The sequence below is a fragment of the Cricetulus griseus genome, chromosome 4, assembly GCF_003668045.3.
Source record: "Cricetulus griseus strain 17A/GY chromosome 4, alternate assembly CriGri-PICRH-1.0, whole genome shotgun sequence".
NCBI lineage: Eukaryota > Metazoa > Chordata > Mammalia > Rodentia > Cricetidae > Cricetulus > Cricetulus griseus.
The window spans coordinates 100346576-100372175 of NC_048597.1; the positions used below are offsets into that span (position 1 = coordinate 100346576).

Below are 25600 nucleotides of genomic sequence, written 5' to 3' on the forward strand. Positions count from 1 at the left end.
GTCCACAGGTGACCGGAAAGTAGGGCGGGGTTAAGGTGGGGTCAGTCCCAAGCTGGAAGCCAAAGGCTGTAGTCATATTTACAAAGCAGAGGCTCTTTATTGACACACCACAAGTCTGGGCACAGTGGGTTTCTAGGTAACAAATCATTGTATAAAACCTTCTGACGTAGCTCCTTGACCCATACAAAATGATTGTCTGCATGGTGTGGAGTAAGGCTGGGGTGGGAGGAGGAGAAGCATGGTTCCACAGCTACCCCTGCTAGGTTGTGACACAGCCTCCAGTCCCCACTCAGCTGAATTGAGGGAAGGGGCAGCTGGGCTTAGATGGGGTTCCAGGGTCTTCAGCTCACAGCCTGGATGACATCCACCTGTCCCCTGCTTGACTAGCAAATTTGAGTCAGCTTGGTGTGCCCAAGGTGACCTGTAAGGATAGGTGTCCCTAGTCTATATGACTGGCTGGAGTTTGGCCTATCAGCCCTATCTCCTCCTGGTACCTGGCTGGTAATGTGCTAAACCCAGGAGTTTTAGTACCTTCATCTTAGGCCCTAGACCAGTTCCCCCACCTGGGCTCTGCCACCCCTAGGTTAAGGGATACTGACAATTCCTGGGGTAGAAGAAGGGCCTAGGACCAGGCTGGATGCTCCAAGGCCCCAGGCCCTCTGCATAGGCCTCTCCTCTTTGCTTCTGGAATGCCAGTACACAAAAGGCATCCAGCTGTGCAGATGAAGCTGCTCTCTGGAGGGAGGGCTGTGGCCAGGAGTCCAGGCTGAGTGCCAGTGGAGGCCAGGAGCCCTTCAAAGTTGATGGGATGCTACCAATCTCCTGACTGCCTGTGGGAACCAGTGGTTTTCCCAGAGGGCTGTGCTTTATTTAGAGTGAAGACACCAGCATTGGTGTTCCGGCATGGTCCCTGGATCAGCTGAATGGGGTGTTGGACCCAGCTTTGTCCTCTTTTGCAGCTGGGAGAACATGAAGGGACCCATACCCGCCCACTGTGAGTCCCAAGAAGCAACAGGCATAGAAGGCCAGGTTAGCCGGGTGCCCGCTGGAGACCAGAGATGCTTTACCAGCTCTCACCAGGTCTGCCTGCCTCATCCCTTGGTGGACACAACAGTGGGATGAAGTGACCACAGATCCATCCCTGCCACTGTTCCCTCACTATCCAATCACCACCTTGTTGAGATGTCAAAGGAACTCCGAGGAGGCCCTGGTGGGGGCCACTGAATGCTTACCTGTCTCCCCTCCCACACCTACCTAGCTTATGAGAACCTTCGGGAGGCCAGTCCTCATGGTGCCTCAGAGTTCTTGAAAAGCAGCTACCCATGGTGTGGATGTGGTGGTGCCAGAGACAGCAGTGATGGCAGGAATGTCCCTGTGCTGTGGCTCCCTCCCAGACCTTAGTGTCTACTGGAGAAGGGGGATGGGGTGGGGACTGCCTTCAGCACCAGCTCAAATTAACTCTGCTGAGGAGATGACCCCCAGAAGGGACTCAGCATACCCTGGCCAAATTCCTGGGGCCTCCTGTTGGCTTCCTCCTGCAGGGCCTAACTTCTCTGGGATTTCAGCAAAAGGAAGGACCAGAAGCTCAAGAGAAAGTGTACGCTGCTGTCTGGTGCCATCTCTGTTCAGCAGAGGCCTAACTAGATATGTCTGGCCTCCCTCAGGCTTCCCACGGGATCCCAGGCACTGATCCCACAGGGAACTTTCTAGCACTTTTATCTACTGGCATCATCAGTAGGACATGGGGTTTCTTCTTAGTGGTTTTGTCCCTAATACCAGACATAGACACCTGTGATGGATGTGGGGACACTGCAAGGTTGGTGCTTCAGGCAGCAGCAGGGAGGTCCCACCTGTGTGTGCCCCCCCCAGAGGGGGGAGAGACTGGCATTGCTGAGACGGCACAGCCTATTTAAGGAGCTTCTTGAGAAGAGGGCTTCCAAGATTTCCATGGTAGGAAGAGCTCAGCCAGGCATGGTTCTAGCCCAAGCCGACTTCTGAAGCTCAGGAAGACAGAGCAAGGCGGTTCAAACCGGCCCTGGCTAGTCCTTTTCTGTCTCTGTAAATATGTGCATATATATGAGTGTGTCTGCATACACACATGGTTTCCACACATTGTAGTACATAATACTGTGGTGTTATTGCATAGAAGAGTTGGCTTGATGAGACCCGGCTAGGTAACAGTCTGGGAGCGCTGACGAATGACAGGGGGCTGCTGGGCGGCAGGGCCAGGCACGATGCCCTTAAGTTGCTGCTGCATCTCCTGTTCCCGGGCGTGCTCCTCATACCACTCCTAGAGCAGAGGTGAGTGATGCTGAGGGCGGTTCAACTTCCAACCCACTCCCCCAGTTGGGACACAGCCCACCACAAGGGGCAGCAAAAGAGCCTCTGCTGGGTGAGACATCAATGTAGGAAGAGTCAGGGGCCCACCTATCTAGATAAACACCCCCCCCACCACCCTGGGGATAGGGACAATGGCCCCCAATGGAGAAAAAGCCACAAAACCACTAGAGGCCTGAGCCAGGGCCACATGAGTTCTGCAGGAGACCAGGTCCAGGTTTAGCGGGTGTGTGTGTGTGTGTGTGTGTGAGAGAGAGAGAGAGAGAGAGAGAGAGAGAGAGAGAGAGAGAGAGAGAGAGAGAGTGGCCTTCATTGGGACACTGCTTCTGCTGCCCTCTGAAGGATAACAGGGGTCTTTTATAAACTGTTTATAAAAGGGTGGTGGCGGCAAATGCCTTTAATCCCAGCATTTGGTAGGCAGAGGCAGGCTGATCTCTGAGTTCGAAGCCAGCCTGGACTACAGACTGAGTTCCAGGACAGCCAAGGCTGTTACACAGAGAAACCCTATCTTGAAAAACTAAAAAAAAAAACCTAAGGCTGGCTGCCCTGTCAACATTCCAGGCTCCCTGCCTACCCACTTGCTATTCAAGATAGAGGCGTCAGGCTCTTTCCCATCACTCTTGTTGCCCTCATGACTGGTGTGTGGTATTATCTGTGAATGCTAATTCTGCCACCCCTTCCAGCCCACTGCCAATAAACAATTATTTAAGGGGAGGGGGGTGGAGAAAGAAAAAACAAATCAAACAAACAAACAAAAAACCTAACAGTCACTTACCTCCCAGCTTTACTCAGAAAGCCAGCTGCTCCCAGGGCCTGGGGAATTCAGGTCCCATATTTTAAAAAAGAGAACCCAAGCCACAGTCCTTTAGAGCTTAAGGAATTCTCCAGAGTCAGCTGATGGCTGTGCCCCTCAGCAGGAGGGACATCGAAGCCTGGAGTGGGCTAGGCAGGCTAGAAGATGGGAGTTGCCTGGCCTCTGGGTGCCTTTAGTGTTCCTAGGAAGTTGCACCACTGCTCTGCATATCATACTGTTCTGTCACTTGCAGTGGGGACTGGGACACCAAGTGGCTTCTACATATAGAAAAAAGCCGACCACAACTTCTTGTTAATGAAGCTACTGCATAGGAAGTCCCAGAGACCCCACAGGGAGGAGAGCTAAGTAGCTCATGCCTCTGGGTTCTGTTGGAAGGGCATGGAGCCAGCTTGCAGTGTTTACACTTTTTGTTTTTGTTTTGTTTGCTTGTTTCTCAAGACAGGGTTTCTCTGAAGCTTTGGAGCCTGTCCTGGAACTTCCACTCTGTAGACCAGGCTGGTCTTGAACTCACAGAGATCCACTTGTTTCTGCCTCCCAAGCACTGGGATTAAAGGCGTGCGCCACCATTGCCCACCCTATACTTTTAACAGTTTCGGTATGGTAAGATTGGGAGATGGTGGAAGGAAGGGAAGGGAAGGGAAGAAAGGGAGGGAAGGGAAGGAAAGAGAGGGAGGGAGGGAGGGAGGGAGGGAGGAGGGAGGGAGGGAGGGAGGGAGGGCTGGATGCCCATTTCCCTGAGCTCAGCAAGACTTATTCCCATCAAGTAACAGGGGCAGGAAGAGGGAAGCACCTTCCTGCCCGTGCAGCAGGTCCTGTAGGGAGCCTGCCTGTCTCTTCCCTCACTCATATCTCTGGAAAGAACCACAGGGGCACTGGAAACTCTCAAGGAGCAGCATGGCCACGCAGTGGGTTGGACAGCAAAGTGGCTACCCAGCAATTCATCAACGTGTCAAGGCTGTGAACAGTCTTGGGTCCTGAGACCCTGGGAGGGCATGGACCCCTCCTGGGCCCTCTACCAGAAGCGCCCCTCCCAGGGCATCAGCCCCTACCTGGATTTCCTCCTGGTACATCTTCAAGCTCAGGTCACTTTTGGTTCTTGATCTCCGTCCCAGAAACACCAAAGAATTTTGCTAGGGGGGAACGGAGGCTGTGAGGTATATGTAGCTGCAGACAGCATGGACTCACCTGGGCCTGAGCCCTAGGGCTGTACCATGGAGGCTACTCCCACCCCTCAACCCCGACGTTTGCAAGGATGCCACCAGCTTGAGATGGCAGGTCCCTTCCCCTTTGCAATTGAGAGCCTATGGTCCCTTCCTTACCTGGTATTTCTCCATCTGCGAGAGGGTGTCAAGCAGCCGGGTGACATCAGAGGAGGCGCCTCGCACCTCACGATAAAGCTCCAGAATGGCCAGAAGCTCTTCCTTGGATAGTTCCTTCTCGATGACGATGCCACTGTCCACTGGAGGTGGAGAGAGCCGTGTCCACAACCACTTTCCCCCACTGTGGAGCCTAGCTCTTCCCCCAAGCAGCTCCTGCTCCTGCCCCAGCCACTGGTGGTCCTTGCTTCCCTTCCCCCTCGCTAATGTATCAGGAAGTCATGTATAGCCTACAGCTTACAGGGAACACAGGGTATCAGGGGGAGCAGGGTGTGGTAATCTCAACATTTAGGTATGGAGAGTAGGTAGACCATCTCAAAGCCAGCCTTAGCTACCTAGCAAGTTTGAGACCAGCTTGGGCTACAAGAGTACCTATCTCGTAAAGGGCTTCACGGGGGAGTCTCCAAGAAAATAGAAAAATATCGGGTGCCATTCAGGATGCGCAGACAGGAAGATTGCAAGTTATAGGCCAGCCTCAGTTATACCTGAGACTGCCTCTAAACACACACTTAGTGAACATATAGAACATCAACTAGCTTGACACCACATAGATTGAAGAAGTAGGAATGGGTGGACAGTTCTGGTGGTGTGTGGTTTTTCTGTTTTCTTCAGTTTGGGGTGGGAATTCATGGCCTTGCACATGTGTATAGAAACAACTCTACCACCGAGCTAAGAATGAAGATGGCTGCACAAACAGGAAGAAGTGGCCACTGGGACACAGAAGGGACACTGTCTACTTCTGTAGTGATGTTTACACATGGGAATCAGGAGCAGTGGTGGTCTGAGTGTCTTATAGTAAAATGTGGCATTGGCTGGTGGAAGGCTCTTAGCAGTATATGCCAGTCAAGAGTTGTACAGGATTGTGAAGGAGACAAAGGGCTATTCCTCCCACAGCCTTCTCCACTCAGAATGAAGTGACAGAGGCTACTTGTTTTACATTTAGAAACTGGAAGCATTTTTTTGGTATTAGAGTTTTAAAAAAATGTATGTACTTTTTACGGTATGAGTGCTCTGTCTGCATGTATGCCTGCATGACAGAAGAGAGCGTCAGATCCCATTATAGATGGTTGTGAGCTGCCATGTGGGTGTTGGGAATTGAACTTAGGATCTCTGGAAGAGCACCAGTGCTCTTAACTGCTGAGCCATCTCTCCAGTCCCTCTCCTGTTTAGACTGCTTAACAACGGATACAAATGAGACCTAGACAGACAAGCCAAAACACAAAGCTGATGCAGTTGGGATAAGCAGGCATGGGGACAGATAGTGGGGTAGCAGATAGGCAATGAGTTACCAGTGCCTGGGGTGTGACACCCATACAGACCTTCTGAGTCCTGGCTCTTTCGGCTGTAGTTCATGCGGAAGACAAAGGCCTCCAAGATGAAGGCCACGATAATGGTCATTACCACCTGGCCAAGCAAAGACAGTGTGTGGGTGTCATGGCCCCATTAGATAAGGCCCTTGCTTTCTGACAATGCAGCCCAGGGGACCGAGAACAGCTGTGGTGGGACCTACCATGGTCACAATATAGAAGGTCATGAAGTACAGGCGGCTCCAGTGGGAGGTCTGCGAGGTGACACCTTCCTGGAGGGAGCAGTGAGTGAGCCCATAGGCAGCACTAGCCACCATCTCCTTAGTCTGTCAGTCCAGGCCCAAAGCCAAGTGACACACAACACTTCCCTGGCCTTCCGTGTGAGTGTGGGACACTAAGGAGGAAGGCCTCTTTCTCCCTGGATGTGAGTGTTCCTTTCTGTAGCATTACCCCCCCCCCCCAGCCCTCTCCAGCATGTATGACTAGATCCCGGGTCAGTGCAGGTAAGTGGAGAGAATTTAAGGAATGGGGGGAGGGGGAAGCCACCCACCCTCACCATACTCTATATTTTAGAGACGGAGTCTGTGAACTATCTTCCTGCCTCAGCCTCCCAAGCACCTGACATCATGGGCACAACACCACAGGGCCTGGCATGTCATACTGTTGACCAATGGTTAGATACCTGGAGGTTGTCATGGTACGTGGAGGGAGACAGCTGGTGCGTAGCACAGAGCTGAGAGGTGATGGTACATTGGGGCCTCCCACTAAAGCACAATAAAGGGCCCCTAACCCTGTGGGGACTGGAAGAGAAGTGTGCCCCAGAGAGGACAAAGGTGGGGAGTGGGGTGGGGGGAGGCCCAGAGCTTTACCATGATGATGTACCAGTTGTTGACAACCGTGAGCTCAAACAGGGTCACTGCAAGGGAAGGAGGTGTGCCTCAGGCCAATGCCAAAGGCCTGCTCTGTCCCCGAGTAACTGCTTACAGGGACTCCTGTCACCAACCTATCCCCCAAAAGGTGCACCCTTTGCCTGCAGAGCCCATGGGGGGCTGGATCTGACTGATGCTGGCAATGAGGAGTGAGCAGCAGACTTAACCGGATACATGATGGGAGCAAGCAGGGACTCTCCATTCCCTCAAGAGGCCATGCCCAGTGCTACGCCCCTCCCACCATCAGGCTTTTGCAAGGAACCAGAGAGTAGAGAGGTCTCAGGGTCTCAGTCAGGGACTGCTTGACACTGAAATGGCACTGTTGTGCTGGGTTCCCTCTGATGGCACTGAAGGTGTGCCATGTTGACACTGCAGCCCTCCTGCTAGGGCCTCTTACTTCTCTGTCACTGGGAGGTCTGGTGCCTGAGCGAGCCTGGATCTGCCTGTTCTCCAGTCGCACGGCACTGCTATGAGTACAAGGGACCCCAGGAAGGGTGCTCAGTGGCTAGAGAAAGCAGAGAGGCCTTACGCAGCCCTGAGCCAGACCTAGGCTAGGAGTACCCTCCAGGACTCGCTCACCGAAGCTGTTGAGGATGTTGTCAAAGTTATTGAGATAGTAGTAGCCGTCCTCTATCTTGGTCTTATTGTCCACTGTGTGGTTAATAAATCGGTAGGCATCAGCCACCGTGCTGGAGCTAACAAGGGGGACAAGAGGACAGGGGGTCACAAGATGACCAACCACCTTCACTGGAACAAGCATGCAAAACAAGGTCTGGTTAGGAGTCTCCTTGTCTCTCAGTGCCACCCATATCCTGCCCTATGCATAATCACTGGGCATGCTTGCAAACTGTAAAGGTAGAGATGGAGGTAGTGAGAAATGGGGGCCTTCTCTACCCTCCCAGGCATCTCTGGGGCATTGCACGTGTGTCCCAGCTTTGACCCAGTTGCTGCACTTAGAGGGGACCCTGTTCGCCACACTCCGGGTTTATACTCTTCTTTGAAAATCCATGCTGCCATCTGTAAAAGTTAGGTGTCCATGCCACCAGGGAGCTTGATAGCAAGGCTATGTCTTGAGTCCTGATAGGTACATGGACTCTGAAGAGAGTTCTGGAATGTGCACTTGAGCATGGTGGTGACCATCATCATGGGCTCTTGGTGTAGCCCTCAGCTGGACATATACCAGGGTCACTGGTGACCTATCAGTGCTCAAGGTCACATGGGCCAGTTGTAAGGGGACATATCGATAATGGATCTTGCTCATTTCCTTTTGGGGAAGAGGGGCGGGATAGTGCCCTGTACAGAGGTATCACCTTGTTCTTCATCCCTCATCTCTGTGACCTTCTTGCCATGGTCATCTGCCCAGTCTCTTGCCAGGTCCTAGCCTCACCTGGACAGTGTATGAGGGGGTGAGGGTTGCTCTGGTTCTGGGGAGGGGTGTATGTGTCGATTGAGGCCTAAACCCTGCTAGGGAAGGGCGACACTGGCTCCCAAACTGTCACTTGGCTCTGTGTGCCCAGCTCAGGAGTAAAGCCCGTGCTGTGCAGGCCCAAGGCCACCCACGCCACATACTTGCAGCAGTTGCGGTACAGTCGCCCATTGAAGAACTCCATGCCCACGATGGCGAAGGAATAGTAGAAGATGAGCAGGGTGAGGCCAAGGCTGGGGAGGCAGAGGGACAGAGTAGTCAGGGTGGGCGAGGGGAGTGTAGCTGCAGCGCGTCATGGTGCCCCGGCACTGACTGCGGGAGGCATGCCCCTAGCCCTAGCCAAGTGATCGCCGAAAAGTGTCTTCAGGGGAGGGGCCGCGTGGCTCATGGTGGGGGATGCTAGGGACAGATGCCCCTTGACCAGAGATGCACCCCTTACCTGTGAAGGGAGGCTCACAGGTGACCCCTTACCTGTGAACGTAGACACAGGTGGTAAGTTGACAGCTCCCTGCCCTCCCCACTAGACAGTTCAGCCAGGCTGGTGCTGCCGAAGGGACCTGTATGGTCCAGACTCTTGTCTCTTTGAAGAGCCCCCCCAGACCCCGAATTCAGCCTTCCTGGGATTCCTCCTTGTTCTTGCATCCCCTGAACCCCTAATACAAGCCTCATACCGCTTGGACCTGCGTGCTGAGAGGTGGGCAGTACCTGGCCATCCGTGGTAGCAGCTCAAACATGGTATCCAACACGTTGCGGTAGCGTTTCTTCAGTTTAAATAACCTGAGCAATGAGAACACTGTGTTGCTGGGACCACAGAGGCAGGGGCATGGCCACAGCCCACTTCCTCAGATGGGCCCGAACCTTGCAAGCCCTCCTCTCCCCACATGAAGATGAGGCTGAGAAACCTTGCAAAGCTGAGCTTGCCTCCCTTATGACTCATAAACTGGCATCTGATGGGACAGACCAAGGACACCAGGACAGGCCAAGACCCTCTGAGGAGCTGCAGACCATGCCAGCCTCATACTGTATTATGTGGTTTAAAAAAATACAGCCCCCTCCCCCGGCCCCCCGCCCCGGGAGTGGACAGATGAACCCAGAAGCTCAGACAGCGTGACAAGCCCAGGAAAGGAGATGCAGTCACACTCGGGGACCCTCAGAGCATCTTGTACCTCTCTCCTGCATAACCCTTGCTAAAGTGGGGGGGGGGGGCTGACACTAGCTAGTGAACCTCTCAGCTTAGTTCCAGGGGTTCCCACCCCCCCCATGCCCACTGCCCATCCCCCAGCCCTGCAGGTCACCTCAGCAGCTGAAGGGGACGCAGGACCACAATGAAATAGAAGGGCTTCATGTTGAGTGTCAGTGCAAGCAGTCCCAGGAAGGCAGACACTGTGACTGAGAGATCAAACCTGGAGCCAGGGGAGAAGCCAGTTTGCAAATGACATCCCACGCCTTTTCCACTTCCTCTGACAACCCTGCTCTTAGCTGTTGGCTTCCAGAGACCAGACCAGCCACAGCACACAGGACAATGTCCCACAGCTGCCCATCCCCCAGCCACAGCTCAGGCCTGAGCCTCAGCTTTGGCAATCTGGCCCCAGGGCACATGTGCCTGGAAACAGGCTCTGTGGACCATGTGTTGCTCTAAGCATGGGGGCAGAAGCCTTGGCCTCAGCAGCCCCTAGGTGGCTGGTCACACTGGGACCTGGCCGTACTGAGGAACTGAAGGCAGGACTCTAGGATACACCAGGCAGACACACACCACACTGCTCTCACGTGACACAGTGTCAGGGACGCATGCATGTCAGACAAGTGTCTACTGAGTATGTCCAGCCTATTCGTATCGGTCCCTTGTTCTTCTCCCTTCTTTAATATGGTGTCTGTGTTGCCCAGGCAGATGTTGGACTTCTGGACTCAAGTGAAAAGCCCATCCTAAATGGTGATGATAGCAGTGCCCCACCACACTGATTTCTCCCTGCTCTGATTAGCTGTATTTTGATGACCCAAGCCCTCATGAGTGTCCCTTGACTTCACAGGTGAGTTTATTAAAAATGAAGGAGGGTGCAGGACCTCCAGAGCCACACTGAGGCCATGTAGTCCTTTTCATTTGTTCCCTGTTTTTAAAACAGGGCCTCACATAGCCCAGGCTAGGTGCAAACATTATATAGCTGGGATGACCTTGGATGCCTCATCCTCCTGCTTCCACTTCCTATGTGCTAGGATGAAAAAAGCTTGCCACATGGCTTTTTTCACTGCCAGTCAAGAGGAGGTGATGCCTTCTGTGGCCTTTGTGGTTTGGGGGTTTTCAGTTTGTTTGTGAGATAGGTTTCTCTATGTAGCCCTGGCTGTCCTGGAACTCGGTCTGTAGACAAGGCTGGTCTTGAACTCAGAGAGTTCTGCCTGCCTCTGCCTTCCAAGTGTTGAGATTAAAGGTGTGCACCAGCACCACCCAGCCCTTGTGGTTTTAATGGGAGAGAAGAAGCCTGATGACTAGGAAGAGCCAGCTCTGGGGATTGGTGGGAACCAGTGCGGGTGGCCCTAGAGGCTTCAGGTAAGAGCCCCAGAGGAGTCTTGATTCACAGGAGACAGAACTTGCTGTCCTCTGACCCTCCAAGTGAGTCCCCAGAGCTGCCTGCCCTTTGCCTGTGGGTGGGGAGAAGATGGCTGGCACTAACGCTTCAGCCCCAGGGTGATCATGTGCTCTACTTACAAGTTCCATCCAGAGGACAGGTACTCCACAGGGCCCAGGCCAGCCACCTTCATGAACAGTTCCACTCCATAGACTAAGAGAAGAGGAAGACAGCAGGGGCTGATTTGGGCTCTCCCCAGCCCTCTGTGAGCAGCAGGCCAACTAGAGGCAAGGCTGAGGGACATGATGAGGGGGACAGCTAGAGGCAAGGCTGAGGCACATGGTAGAAAGCCTTGTGAAAAGTGCAGGGTTTTGAAACAGGGTAAAGAGGTCAGACTAAACCTCCAAGATGGGGTCCTTTAAGGTTCTGTTTTAGGGGTGGGCCATGAGATGTTACAGGTAGGCGGAGCTCTCATAGCTGGGTTTAAGCCAGTAACTGGGCAGAGTCATGCATCACACTTACTGGTAAGAAATACAAGGTAACTCCAGGGCACACGCTTCAAAGAGATGAGATTCCCTCCTGGAAGACAGAGATGTGGTTACGGTCAGCCCGGGGCTCTGAGTAAGGCAGGGAGAGGTCCCAGTTGAAGCTCACCTCTCAACATGAATGTCTCCACTAGGATCCACATCCCATTGACAGCTACCACCAAGTCTGCAACAGAGAAACGGTGAGAGTCAGAGGGACCAGCCTGCCAGCCCACAGGGCTATTGGCAGAAACCGGGAGTGTGTGATCAGAGTGGGTCTAGGCCACACACCACTCATGGAAGATCCCCCTTCTACTCAGAGCTCTCACTACTGACTAACAACACCCAGGGAATTCCCTCAGGAAACGGCCAGGAATGGCAACGGCACAGTTTGTGTCACTACAGCAACTGGGTTCAGATGTTCAGATGAGTCCAAGTTTTCAACACAGATGGCCAGTCTGCATGGGCTTGTCTGACTCTGAAATGACTGTGTGATGTTAAGAGCAATTGTTGCTCTTGTAGAGAGCTTGGGTCCAGTTCCCAGCACCCAGATGGTGGCTCACAACCATCCATAACTCCAGTCCCAGGGATCTGATGCCCTCTTCTGACCTCTGCGTGCTCCAGGCACACATGTACAGATACACAGGTAGGCGAAACACTCCTACTCATAAAATAAATGGGAAACTTTTTTTTCCTCTCAAAATGCTTGCATGAACACAGTAACAATGCATGTATGAACCTTCCACCCAGCACTCGTATCTGGGAACCATCCCAGGACCAGCAACTAGAGACAGGAAATAAGTACATGATGAGAGTCGGTGACTGGTTGACACGTATGCCAAGAGGCATGCCACCCATGACAGAAGACCATGTGGCCACTCTCTGTATGTTACTATCCAATGGTATCTACTCTTTACTAACCACTGAAACACACTACAGTGGGAGAAGGGTGCCTAAAGTATGCTCGTGCATTTAAGATGGAAGCTGTAATGTGTGTGTGTGTGTGTGTATGTGTGTATATACATATATATACATATACATATATACATAATATATATATATATATATATATATATATATATAATATATATATATATCAGGATTTTGGGAAATTACAGGCTTTCACCACTACATCCAATTCTTAGAGGCTTAAAAAATTTTGCTTTTTTATTTATTTACTATTTACTTATGGAAGGTGGGGTGGAGCATGTGTCACCAGGGGCCAGTGGAAGTCAGAGAACAACTTGTGGGAGTTGGTTTCCTCCTTCCACTACATATGAGTCCTAGGAAACTGAACTCAGACCTTCTTCTGGCTTGGCAACAAGCTCCATTAGCCCCTGAGCCACCTTGCTGGCCCTCTTATAGCTTTTACACAACAGAAAAGTAAGTCAAAATAAAAGTCAACCACTGGGAATAGATATAATCTATTCTTACTTGAATATAATTTGTTTTGAAAATTTGACTTGAAGCCATATAAATATGCAACCGAGTTATATAATACAGAGTGTTAAGTGAAAGATGGGAGACCTAAACATCTGAAATAAAATGAAATAAAGAAAAGTGTAGTGGCACAGACCTTTCATCCCAGCACCTGGGAAAGCTGAGGCAAAGAGTTCTGTTAGTCTCAGACCAGCTGGGGGTGTCTCAAAACAACAATGAAAAAGACTAATGTGTCCCAGTTGCCAACCTGCCCACATAATAGACAGAGACTATTTCTGGTGACCTGAAGCACGATACGAAAACTTGTGTCTCTAGGTAATGCTCCAGGCGACACAGGTCACACCAGTGGTGGGACTGATGCTGGGACCTTGGGCTTGTGCTGCAGGGGGGCCTCATGTTAAGATTGGGAATGAAGATATAGCAGAGTAGTGAGTTAGGTAAACACCCTGGTGTTGAAAATGAAACATCAACAGAGATAGTTTGTTTTTGGTTTTTGAGACAGGGTTTCTCTGTGTAACAACCCTAGCTGTCTTGGAATTCACTGTGTAGACCAGGCTGGCTTTGAATTCATAAAGATCACTTTGCCTCTGCCTCCTGAGTCCTGGGACTAAAGTGTGCACCACCTTTATTATTTTTAAAAAGGCAAAATCCAGTTGGGTGCATTGTCTCACATCTGTACCTCAATGCTTGGGAGGACCATGGGTTCAAGGCCAGCCTGGAATATAGAGTAAACTGTGGGGTAGCCTGAGTTCCAGAGTGAGAGCCTGTCTCAAAAATAAAAACTACATAAATACAAAATAAAAATAAATGAATAAGGCATGCTTTTTATTGATGACGGGGTCCAGGAAGATCTGCCCTACCTAGGAGGTCGGTTTCTATGGCTTTCTGCCTCCTCAATTTAAAGCAAGCTTCTGAATAAAATGATCACATGCACAAATAAATACATAATAAATAAATACATAAACAACAGAACCCTGGCTGCATCTGTGGGAAGCCTGGAAACAGTTCGGTGCAAAGCAGTAGGCACTCTACACAACCTGTGGCCTCTGGCCTTCGCAGAAGGAATCAGAGCTGAACAGAATCCGTGGGAAGTCTGAGAGCCTCCCTGAGGGTGCTGCTCCCAGGCTTCTGGCTATCAAGCATGAGAAATGTGCCAGGGACCTGAACTGTTGCTGTTGTTACCTCTGTGTGATGCTGGGGATGGACCCGGGGTTTCCTGCGTGCCAGGAGAGCACTCAACCATTGACTGGTACTTTCAGCCCCTGAATTTTTCTCTGGGTAAGGACTTCCTTCCTGTTGGCCCAGGCTGGCCTCGAACTTGTGGCAATCACTCTAACTCAGCTTCCCAAATGCTGGGACTACAGTCATGAACCACCACACTTGTTTAGTTTTTTTTTTTTTCCAGCTAGCTTAAATGTTAAGAATCACATGTCGTGCCGGGCATTGGTGATGCACACCTTTAGTCCCAGCACTCGGGAGGCAGAGGTAGGCAGATCTCTGTGAGTTCGAGGCCAGCCTGGTCTCCAGAGAGAGTGCCAGGATAGGCTCCAAAGCTACACAGAGAAACCCTGTCTCGAAAAACCAAAAATAAATAAATAAATAAATAAATAAATAAATAAATAAGAATCACATGTCACTATGGCTACTGTGTCAGACCCCAGGATTCTGGATGTAAGTACCAAGGAGTAAGTACATGTGGTGGGGGTGCAGATGGAGAGAAAACAGACAGGCTCTTCCTTAACTAACCACCATGGGCAGGCGCAGGTCTGCAGAGGAAGCAAACTGAAACAGGAGGAGCCCTATCAACACTGTGGTTCCAAAGGACCCAGTGCTACATCAGAGACACAGAACTGAACCCAGGGTCCAGAAGACCAGGAAGTGACCATACATTATGTACTGCCACATGTAATCAGCATGGTAAACCAGGTGTGCCTGGATCTCAGGATTTTGCTTTTGTTATTATTATTTTTATTATTTTTGAGGGGTGCTGGGGACAGAACCCAGTGCCTGAGCCACCTGCTTGGCACCTTCTGATCTATTGTCCTTCCACCTTCAAGAACAAAGGACTCAGGAGGGCAGGGGCCCAGAGCTATGGCGGTTCACACTTACCCATGAAATACTGGAAGGCCTTCGACTTCACAAGGATGTTAATGCCTGTTTGGAGGGAAGAAATGTTAAGGTTAGAACATCCAAGATAGGCCAGGCGCAGATGCAGGCACACACTTTTAACCCTAGCACTCAGCACTAGGGAGGCAGAGGCAGGCAGATCTCTGAGTTCAAGGCCAGCTTGGTCTACAGGGTGAGTTCCATGGCAGCCAGGGCCACACAGAGAAACCCTGTCTCAAAAACCAAAATCAACATATGAAAACCCACCACAAACCAGGCCTTGAACTAAAGGGTGACTAGTCCATGACGTGAGCATCCGCTTTAACTGTCTTTTACTTATTTATTTTTGAGATGCAGTTTTGCTACGTAGCCCAGAATGTCTCAAACTTGCCATCTTCCTGCCTCAGCCTCTCCGGTGCTGTGATTATGGGTGCCGGCTGGCCGTGGCTTTTGAATTACTGATCAGGGTCCTCCCTGGTTCTGGAGCTAAGTGCTCACTTCCAGCTGGACCACACAAAATCACTCACCTTTAAAGATAAGGAAGGCTGTCCGGGGAAGCTCATCAAACCAATGCTGTCTGTTCTTCTTTGCCTGCAATGTGGAGGGTCCAGGAGAGATGGGTCACGGCCAGAAATGGGAGCCTAGCCCAGGTCTCCTAAACTGGGGACAGCGGTGACATTTAGGGATCTGGATGATAAGCTGGAGAGCTGGGGCTGAGTGTCCATACTGCTCCATGCATAGATTGTATTTGCATATGGCCCCATCACTCTGAAAAGGAATGCCATTCTCTGGCATCTCAGGGAAGCTTGGGAAGCCTGGGTCATGGGAGTCAGGATCCCTGTTGTGGCTGAGGTGCCTGGGCCCCTCTGAAGGCTGAGCTGCCATCCACATCTGCTGCGTGTGGATAGGGGGACACTCACCTTCCACTGCAGAGCCGCAACTTCGTAAATATCATAGAAGTCCTTCAGGCTGTCACAAGCAAAGTGAAAAGGCAGTCAGGTGCAAGCCCCACTACACACACGACATTCAGCGTCTGCTCCCCCCACCTGCCCAAGGCTACCTCTCACAGGAAAATGGATATCTTGTGGGGCCCAGCACTAAGTCAGGGCCCTCACTTGCAGCATCCTGATTGCCTCTGTCCTCCAGAGGCTAGGATGACTCAATCCACTTAGTCCATACTAACCACCTCTGCCCTGGAACATTGCCCCTTAGGGGACCAGCAGCCTCCGGGGACTGACAGAGTGGTGACCTCGGTTAGAGCCCTCACTTCCACAGCAGGCAGCGCCCAGCTGAGTGGGCAGCATTCTAGTGCTTACCAGCCTCGAGGCCGGCACCAAAACTGGAGATCCTCAGGCTCAGCCCTTCCAAGCTGGTGTGTGTGTGTGTGTGTGTGTGTGTGTGTGTGTGTGTGTGTGTGTGTGCATGTGTGTGTGTGTGTGCATGTGTGTGTGTGTGTGCGTGTGCTTGCGCACACATGCATAGGGAATGCATTCGTGTAGGCCAGAGGACAACTTTCAGGAGTTGATTCTCTCCTTCTACCATGTAGGTCCCAGGGATGAAACTCAAATCATCAGGCTTAGCAGCAGGCACCTTTACCCACTGAGCCATTTCACCTTCTCCTGTGATTTATTTGTTTGTTTGAGACAAGATCTGAAATAGTCCATGTTGGTCTCGAACTCACTACAAAGCTGAGGGCGGCATTAAGTTTCCAATCCTCCTGCTTCAGGCTATTATGTACTAACATTAGAGGCATAAACATTTCTTTTCAGTAAAATCAGATTGATGTGGACTGTTGCTGGGTTTCTGTGGCTTGCAAAAGATGACCAATGACCATGACCATGACCATGTGAGAGTTGTGGTATAAACTGTACCCCTCAAAAGCTCCTCTGCAGCCCACCTCCTAGTGCCCAGAACAACTTCACTGTAGGGGTGGCTCCTGGCTCTTACCCCAGCAGAGGTGTGTTGCTCTGGTTCAAGGCCTTGAAAGTCAGGAAGCGCTCCCTAGCACTCATTCGGGGCTTGTAGAAACGCATCAGGCCTTCGAACTGTCTATAGGAGATGCCGCCCGGCCTCTGGGGGAGAGAGAAGGCGTGGGACATGAGGACATGAGGACACAGATGGCATCATGCCTGGGGGCAGTTATTCCAATCTGCATTTTGGCACCTGTGCTTTTCTCCCATGGGCAGTATGGCAGCTACAGGGTCGCCAGCTCTCCATGCCAAAAGGGATGCTTTGGGTAGAGAGGGAGAATGAACTTCCCTTCCATGACTGCCCTACTACCCTGCCCTACCTGCTGGCTGACAAGCAGGCGGTAGGCGTGCTGGATGGCGGTTCGCTTATGCAGCAGCAAAGACTTGAACTTGCGCTTCTCGATGTCACTGAAGGTATCGAACACCACAGCCAGGAGCTGGAAAGGACAAGCATGGAGCCCTGGCTGTCCTCTGAGCGTGTCTGCAGGGCTCAGGGGTCATCTTCTGCCCCCAGACAGGGCTTTCATCCAGCCACCCTGGGAGCACTCAGGAAGCTCTCAGGTGGGTTTTACTGCCCAGAATGGGGACAGCTACTCAAAGCCAAGGACAGGAATTGCTGCTCTTTGCATATTTCTCTCCTGAAGGCACTATCTATGGGTTTTCCTCAGGCCCCTCTTCTGTCCTCCATAGCTGGCCCCTGGCTGGCCAGAGGACAGGCCAGGGACTTCAACCCTAGAGCCGCCTCCTCCTACCATGGTCACTTTTTTTGTGAGTCACAGCTTCCTGTGAGATTCCAAAAATATGAGGTGGGGGGATGGGGGGGAGGTCTGCATGCATGCCAGGAAAGAACATTCCAGAACTGCCCTAGAGCAAAGTCATTTCATTAGTGAAGGGAACAGAGGGTAGGGAAGATCTGACAGATACCCCGTCCTTAAAGTTACTTTGAGTGAGCTATCCTGTTCTTTCTGCTGTTTCAAATGCCCCCACCCCCCTATTGTTTTCCATGTAGATTGAAACAAGCATTTTTCTACCAAAGGCCACGTAGGAAAGGCTTTCGGAGGTGTGGGCAAATGGGCTCTGTTACAAGTTTACTCAGCCCTGTGGTGGGACTGTTTCCAAGGAGAGATCAGCCACAGATGAAAGTAAACACAAGGGAGTGGCTGGGTGCCAATAAAACTTACTAAAAGTAATTGCTGTTGTGTGCACACATGCACGCATGTGTGTGTCTGTGTGAGCATGCATGCTGTAGTGCATTTTGGAGGTCAGAGGGCCTCTGGGGCCTCCGCTCTCTCCTGCTCAGGCCGTGAGGCTTGCAGGCAAGTGCTTTTGCCCGCTGACCTATCACACTGGCCATCTTATTTCTTTGAGCAGTCTTACTATGTCGCCATGGCTGGTCTGGAGCTTGCTATTTATGCCCTTGCTTCCACCTCCTGAGTGCCAGGGTTACAGGCATGTGGCACAGGGCCCAAGCCTTCCCAGCTGTTCTGACTTGGTGCTGGCCACACAGAAATCCTCTGCCTTTCCCATGTTCTAGTCATCACTCTCCACATCCCAGAGCCCCGCCCCATTCTGAAGGGGGAATGTTGAGGTGAACAGGCTTTGCCCACTCAACCTGGAAGCACTGTGCCACATTCTTCTGTGCAGTTCCCTGTGGCTGTCCACACTCCCATCATGTCTTTGTAATGGAGTCTCCATGAAAACCCAGAAGATTGAGTTTGGGATGCTTCCAGAGGGCCTCACATGGGGAGGTTCTTGTAGTGGCAAGTCAGGAGAGGACAGGACAGGGGAGCATCCACTGTGCCCCTGCAAATCACCATCTGGAATCCTTGCAGTTCCTTTACTATGAATCTGCAAACATATCTTCCTAGTTCTACGGGTCATTGAGGAAATCATTGGCCCTAAGGTGGGGGTTGCAGAAACCCTGATATGCAGCTACTGAGCCAGAAGCAAAGGAGTCCCCTGGTACTCATAGCTGCCTGAAGTTTGGGGACCAAGCCCTTGCCTTGTGGGGTCTGGCACTGTCTGCAAGTGGTATGGGCAAAAGTTGCCAGAAAGCACACACACCTGCTTGACCAAAGGCTGATTAAAACTCAGAGATGGTGGAGAGCTTGGGGTGTGGCTGGTCAGGAACCTAATTACAAACTACCTCGGTTCCTTCATAGCCATTTACAACCACCCCTGCATGGGACAGTCCATCTTTGTGGCTATTAAGGAAATCCTGCAGAATGTTCAAACAGACCACCAATCAAAAGGCCGAGAGTGCCCTCGGCTGGCACCTGAGGTCCACAGCAGAGCTCTTCTTCTCTCTGTAATGGTGCTGCCACCAAAGTATTTGGGAAGTGTCTTGATTTATGACTCTTTGTTTTGTTACAACAAACCTTCGTGGTAATGTTGCCACGGGTCACAGGATTTGGGGTAACCACAATCTTCGGTCCCAGGCCACGGTCACTCATAATTAGTTCCAGAATAAATGTTTCCTAGCCCCACTGAGGTGAGTGAGGGCTGTGTTTGTGTGACAGTGGACAGTGTATTAAGGAAGCCAGGCAGCGTATGTGGTAGTGATGCTCACTGGCCTGTGGGGAGAAGCCCATCACCTTGTGGGGTTTCTGAGTCTCCCGAGACTGTGGCAAGAGTAGAGGGAAAGAGAGTCTGCTTCTCCTGGCACCTCTCAGTGAATGACAACTTAAAACCATCACAGGAAGCAGCCTGGTGTGTTACTTTGTAATTTGAGGAATTTAAAAAAAGAAAAGATTTCTTTGTTAAGTCTGCAAATTTTCAGATTTCACCAAACCACACAAGGAGAGAGTGTTCCATTTCTTTTCTTCATTTTTTAAATTCATGCACATATGCCTGAGTGTGAGTATGTGCACCATGTGTGTTCAGGAGCACTAGGAGGTCAGAAGAACTAAGTATTCATTGTGGGTGCTGGGACCCAAGCCCAGGTCCTCTCCGAGGGCAGTAAGTAGCCACTAAGCTATTTCTCCAGCCTGTCTTCCATTTCTTTCCTGGGCCTGACTGTGGGGACCAACTCGACGATATTTTTAAGATGTTCACAAATAAGAACACGTATGAGGCCCCCATTTTGACTTCCAGCCCCACATAAAACCAGGTGTGTAATCTCAAATGCAATGGGCTAGGGGGTGGTCCAGGGGTAGCGAGCTTCGCCAGCATTGGAAAGGATTTGGGTCCAATTCCCACAAAACGCAAAGGCTTCGGGAAGCCCTGGTCTCTGCTCACTCTGCTGTTGCCATGGGTCTTGGCCTAATGTTGGCTACAGTCTTGATGTCAGAAAACACTCCTGGTGGCCCTGAACTATGTGATGATGGGCCCATATGTCCCTCTGTCCGCCTGCCTCTCAGCTGCCTCTCCTGCATATAATACTGACAGAACCACAGCACTGCTGCCCTGCATCTGTGTACAGTCCTCTCCAAACCATGCCTGGCTGGCTTCAGTAGGGCAAAATGTTTACTTTAAGGAGGGAAAGATGCAGAGGTGAGAATTGCCATCCAATCCAGTACCATCTACAGCAATGGCAGCACAGAGTCGGGGAACCCAGGGAACCCCGACTGTCCTCGAAGTACTCTGCAAGGCCTCACACCTGATTGTGAACCTGGGACACACCTGCTTGGTGTCCTGACATCTCCGTCTCCATGCCCATGGCAGACACCAAGTTCACGATGAAGTACAGCCAAGACAGACACTCACCAAGTTCATGATGAAGTACAGCTCAATGGAGAGGTACACAATGAAGAAGATGCAGGACCAGGGGCTCTGGGAGTAGGAGGGCATCATTACGTCTGGAAAGCTGCATGGCAGAGGGGTCACCTCAATCTCTAAGGATCCGTCTTGAGACAGACAGCTGCTCCCCTGCATTCCCAGCCACCCCCTTTCCCTCCACTCAGCCCCATGGGCACTGAGCTGGGGAGAACCTTGGGAGGAAGGAGATAGCCCTGGGCTGGGGTGAGGTCAACGGTGAGAGTGGACCCAGGCTTACTTGGCTGTGGTCAGAAGAACGAACAAGTTGACGATGCTGTTCTCCAAGGTGTTAAAGTACTACAAGGAAAGGGTGGGGATGTGTGGACCGGCCTGGACAGTCACTCCCAGGGCTCATCTCTCCCCCTTCCTCCTTGGAATACAAAGGTCATCAAAGCAGAGGTGCAGTGTCCATGGAGGCCTGCACGTTGGGAGCTGTACTGATGAGAGCAGCCTAGCAGCTAAGGGAGTGAGGGACTGTTTCCCTGGGGTGTCACGAGTCCCTGGAGTGAGCTCCCTTCCTCCATTCTCTACTAGAATGCTCCAGCGTTCCAAACCTGAACCTGGAAGCTTAGCCCGTAAGAACAGCAAAAGGATACCCCTTGGCTCTCAGGAAAAGCAGTGGCTCAGGTCTGGGGGATGGGGACTCTTGGGAACCAGAAACCAGGCAGGGTGTCCCTCCTAACGCGGCCAGGGTCCTCCCAGCTACCCTGTCTGGCAGAAAAGCCTCCCCGTAAAACAAGAGACCGAGATCTATTTACTTACTGGGTCAGAAGGGTTAGTGGAGAATAAGTAGAAACCTATAATGTGGCAGAAAAAAACAGACCAAGAGTGGAATTAGAGTAGAGCTCCCATGTGCACGAGGTGGGGAGGGAGGGACTTGGGGTGAGGTGGGAGGATCTAAAATGAATGAGAGCCAGAGGGGAGGCTGGGAGAGGGCACTAGGGCGTGGTGAGGACTGAGGCACTCTGGAGAACTCCTGTGCTGTCTGAAGGGAGTCTGAAGCCTGCTGACACCTGGGAATGCGTGTTGGCTCTGTCAGGTCAAGACTTTAAGAAGGGATGGAAATCTGTTGCATAAAATTGAATTTTAAGATGCAAAGTTTTCACACTAATCACATCTGTGGGCTGGACTGTAGATGCAGACAGCTGACTGCCACTGCGCTCTCTGAGTATACAACAGCCAAGTCATGCAAAAGGCAGCCAGGCTCTGGTCAGGGATGCTATTCTTTCCTTCCCGGGGAGCCTTAGAATCATGACCCAGGGAAAACACCCTGCCTCCTCCACACAGATGAGGAATGTAATTTGACACGAGTGGGTGGCAGTGCCCATGTGTTATCCCAACATTCGAGAGACTGAGGCAGGACACTCGAAGGTTCTAAGCCAGCCAGGGCTACACAGTGAGACCCAGCTGAGTTGGCCCTTCAGCCATGAAGATGTAGAGGGGAAGGTGCCAGGTTTACAGCCTCCAGAGCTGCAAGCAACTGAGGCCCTTGCTACTGAGCCACTCTATGTAGAGCCCCGAGGGACGCAGCCTTCCTGGCCTGTGGGTGACATGTGTTTGGAGACTGGCTGGAGGGGGGACACAGGGTGCTCACCGAGGATGGCAAAGATGATCATAAAGAAGAGCAGCAACAAAAGGATGTCCATGAAAGGTGGCAGTGACTGGAAGATCTGCCGCAGGTTGCTGGGGAGAGAGATGGCCAGCTGAGAGATGGCAGAGGTGGGAGGGGTTACCTGTGCCTCAAGGGGACATGCTGATGGAGAAGTGACCTGGAACACCACATTCTACTGGACCCAGGAAGGTACCATGCTTAGCTTAGTCCTGATGCACCTGAGGCCTCCCACTCAGTGGGTGACAGGGACAGCCAAGGCAGGAGCTGCCACCTCCACCCTAAGAGGGAAGGCATGGCAAGAGGCTACATGTGGCCTGAGGGACTAAGGTCATCTTCCATAGGTTGGAGGGCACACAAACACACCACATGTAATAAGCCACCTAGTCCCAGGATAGTTGTTTCTAGCTTCAGGTACAAAGGATCAATTGCTCATTCCCTGCCATCAGCGGGTCCCTGGCCAAGTGACCAGATGGAGTCTCCAACGATGGGTTTAATTCTAGGTTGGGTCAGCTCAGGCTCAGGGCTGTGGGCTGGGTGGGAGGAGCTTGAAGGACAGGGCTGAGAAGTCAGCCTTAGGCTACCATTGTAGGGCTGGAGAAATTATACACCAAGATAGGGAAGGGCCCTCGGCCAGAGTGAGGATGTTCCCCAGAAATACACCCTCCCCCGAGCTGAAGCTAAGGTGCTGGGGTCAGTCAACTCAACTCCTGCCCACTCCTCTCCTGTCAGCCTGGAGCACCAGGCAACCACATGGCCATTGAGTCCCAGGCCTTACCGCCGCACGCCACCACAGTAGCGGCAGTCCACCAGGAAAATGCAGCGTAGTGCCCGGGTCACCCGCATGTGGGAAGTCTGCCGCACCATCACCACAATGGCTTCGATGAACTGTACTACCAGGACAGATGTCTGGGGATGAGAGTTCAGAAAATGGTTATCTCCCTGACCCAGCCTCCAATGTACTGAGCAGACACTGATGGACAGAGCCCACAGGGACCGCAGGGCTCCTCCTGTTTCTGCCTCTCTCAATAGCAATCGTGAGCCCTCCTACAGCCAGTCCAGATATGAGGCCTGAGATAAAGCTGGTGTCTACAGTGAGACACTACCTGTCCCTGGGTGCCCACTGATACTCTCCCAACATCCTCATGGCACCAGGAAGCCCCTGAGGACTCAGCCCTTGGGGATGTTTTCCTAGACAAATGGCATGGCCCTTGGCATGGTCCCACTGAGGTCACAGAGCTGGGTTTGAGTCCCGCTCTCTGGGCCTAAGACCCCACTCATTCTCTGGTTGGATATGAAATGAGAAGACCAGCACACTTGCCCCCCCCTCCTTCCAGGTGACCATCAGCCCACTAGGCTACCCAGCATATGCTGGGCCCAAGGGGATTTTAAACGGAGCCATAGACACAGGTGTGTCAGGGACCCAGGGGAACATGCTGCAATGGGATGGACAGATAGAGTACCTTGACCATGGTGCGTTTGTGCCGGACGAATGTGTGGAAGCCCAGCCACCGCAACTTCATGCAGAGTTCAAACACCACCACCATGAGGGCGAACAGCTCCAGGGTGGCGTGGACCTGCAGCCAGAGAGGTGAGTGAAGGCCATCTTTGGGGAGCCCATCCATGGCACCTCCCCGCTCCCCACCAGACTTCTCCCAAGGCTCACACACATACATACACCCACCCCCTATATACACACACACCAAACCCCAAGATGCCAGACTAGGCCTTGGAGACAGAGCTTTCCCCAGACAGCTAAGAATAAACTTGACATTCAACAGACAGAAATGCAGACCCACACGGTGTGAAGTTAGAAAGCAGTTCCAGGCTCTGGTTGTTCTAGGGAGAACTGTGCAAGACTTTAAAAAAAAAGGGGGGGGGGGAATTTGGGAAGCAAGAACAGGGGATTAAAAACAAAAGGGTGAAAGGTACAAAATTTAACAGTCACTTGCATCTAAGCAGGCTGCTAGGGCTGGGGAGATGGCTCAGCTGGGTAAAGGCACTTACTTGCCTTGTAGGCCTAGTGACCTGACTTCCACCCCCTGGATCCCACATACACATAGAAAGAAAACACACTCCACAACTCCACAAGTTGTCCTCTAACTCTCATACATGTGCCACGGCATGAGTGCATGTACACACACACACACAAATAGTAAGTAATTCTTTTTAAAAAAGAGGGATATGTGAACAGCAAACTCTATAACTATGCTTCCCCATGGGATGGAAGGAGAAGGACCCAGGGAAGATACTCATGGGACCTCACCCATGTGAGCTGTGGCTCTCCCAGACTTGACCACAGGGTGGCCCCATAAAACAGGCCTCTGAGTGGGCTCTCCAGGCCCCAGCCTGTCTATGGAGTCACTTGGAACCAAAGGACATCTCCTTTAGCTGGGAACAGGGAGCAGCTGGGTCTTCTCTCTGCGCTTCTAGAATGTTCCCCCTTAGGTCCCCTTAAATCACTGACAAGGTGTCTCGGCTTCTTCATCTCCTTTTCCCAGAGCACTCACATAAATGTCAAGCCTGAGAGCGGGGACAGCGGGTGCCTCGCACAGCGACAGCAGCAGCAGAAGCAGGGCGGTGAGCAGCTCCATCAGGTAGAAGAGGTGGTTGTGTGCGAAGAGGTAGGCCGCCAGTGCTCTGGCGTCCTTGGGGTGGGTGAAGAACTTGTCATTGTTCTGGCCTTCCTACAAAGAGAGGAGAACTTGAGCACACCAGAGTAGAGGTGTCATGCTGGAGAGATGGTAGGGTAGAAGGTGGGACAGGTGACAGAGGCCAAGACACAGTTCAGGCCGCGATTTCTACATCCAGGAAGGCGGCAGTGGGACAGTAATCCCACTGGGGGACAGCCCCTGCTGTCCCTTCTGAAGAGGCCTGGGCTGGAGTTGACAGGGGACTCGGCACTTCCCGAAAGCTGGATGTTGCTGTCTCCATCAGCAATAGAAGACAAACCGCAGGCCAGACAGAGGAATCAGGGTTGTGCCCAGGGGACGCCGAAAGGCCCTGTGGTCTGTGCAGGGCGGTGTCTCCCACCATCTCACCGTGGTCTCCAGGGACAGAGAAGCCTCTGTTTTCAATTACTAAAATATGTAATTCTTGTGCAATTTTTTTCTAACCAACTGCTAGGGAGGAAGGTGTAGCTAGAGAGAGCCTGTTGTGAGGGCTCGGAGAGAGCTCTGAACCCCAGGACTCATACATAACCATCCAGGGAACAGGGCATGTTGTCTCCACCAGCAAAGATGGACTGAGAATCCACAGGATCTAACAGCTCCTGGAGACAGCTTTGGGCTTGGATACAGACTATCCACCCCAGGCCTCTGTTCTATGGGCTTCAAGTCTCCAGGACGCCAGAACCTCAAAGCTCACGGCACCCAAGGGTGAGTGAGAAAGTTAACAGGCAGATGTGAGAAGAGAAAGCCACCAGCAGCAGACACCCTAGATGCAC

General features: G+C 51.9%; 1 protein-coding gene across 5 annotated transcripts in view; it reads right to left on the reverse strand.

Annotated features, from left to right (window-relative positions):
* Nucleotides 1–77: 77 nt before the first annotated feature.
* Tpcn1 (two pore segment channel 1) overlaps nucleotides 78–25600 on the reverse strand; it is a 55373-nt gene continuing 29850 nt past the window's right edge. For 3 of the 5 annotated variants that reach the window (XM_027414141.2, XM_035443275.1, XM_035443276.1), the window contains 25 exons: nucleotides 24666–24842; nucleotides 23619–23732; nucleotides 22934–23064; nucleotides 22141–22229; nucleotides 21309–21343; nucleotides 20785–20843; nucleotides 20496–20595; nucleotides 17111–17227; nucleotides 16768–16892; nucleotides 15741–15789; nucleotides 15348–15411; nucleotides 14824–14868; nucleotides 11405–11461; nucleotides 11273–11329; nucleotides 10891–10963; nucleotides 9485–9592; nucleotides 8895–8966; nucleotides 8333–8422; nucleotides 7343–7458; nucleotides 6704–6750; nucleotides 6038–6106; nucleotides 5847–5931; nucleotides 4471–4610; nucleotides 4201–4281; nucleotides 2171–2290 (listed from right to left, as the gene is read on the reverse strand). In XM_027414141.2, the coding sequence (XP_027269942.1) occupies nucleotides 2171–2290; nucleotides 4201–4281; nucleotides 4471–4610; nucleotides 5847–5931; nucleotides 6038–6106; nucleotides 6704–6750; nucleotides 7343–7458; nucleotides 8333–8422; nucleotides 8895–8966; nucleotides 9485–9592; nucleotides 10891–10963; nucleotides 11273–11329; nucleotides 11405–11461; nucleotides 14824–14868; nucleotides 15348–15411; nucleotides 15741–15789; nucleotides 16768–16892; nucleotides 17111–17227; nucleotides 20496–20595; nucleotides 20785–20843; nucleotides 21309–21343; nucleotides 22141–22229; nucleotides 22934–23064; nucleotides 23619–23732; nucleotides 24666–24842 (2220 nt within the window). Of the gene's footprint in view, nucleotides 2291–4200; nucleotides 4282–4470; nucleotides 4611–5846; nucleotides 5932–6037; nucleotides 6107–6703; nucleotides 6751–7342; nucleotides 7459–8332; nucleotides 8423–8894; nucleotides 8967–9484; nucleotides 9593–10890; nucleotides 10964–11272; nucleotides 11330–11404; nucleotides 11462–14823; nucleotides 14869–15347; nucleotides 15412–15740; nucleotides 15790–16767; nucleotides 16893–17110; nucleotides 17228–20495; nucleotides 20596–20784; nucleotides 20844–21308; nucleotides 21344–22140; nucleotides 22230–22933; nucleotides 23065–23618; nucleotides 23733–24665; nucleotides 24843–25600 lie in introns of all 5 variants that reach the window. The other 2 variants (XM_027414139.2, XM_027414142.2) reach the window with 2 other exon arrangements.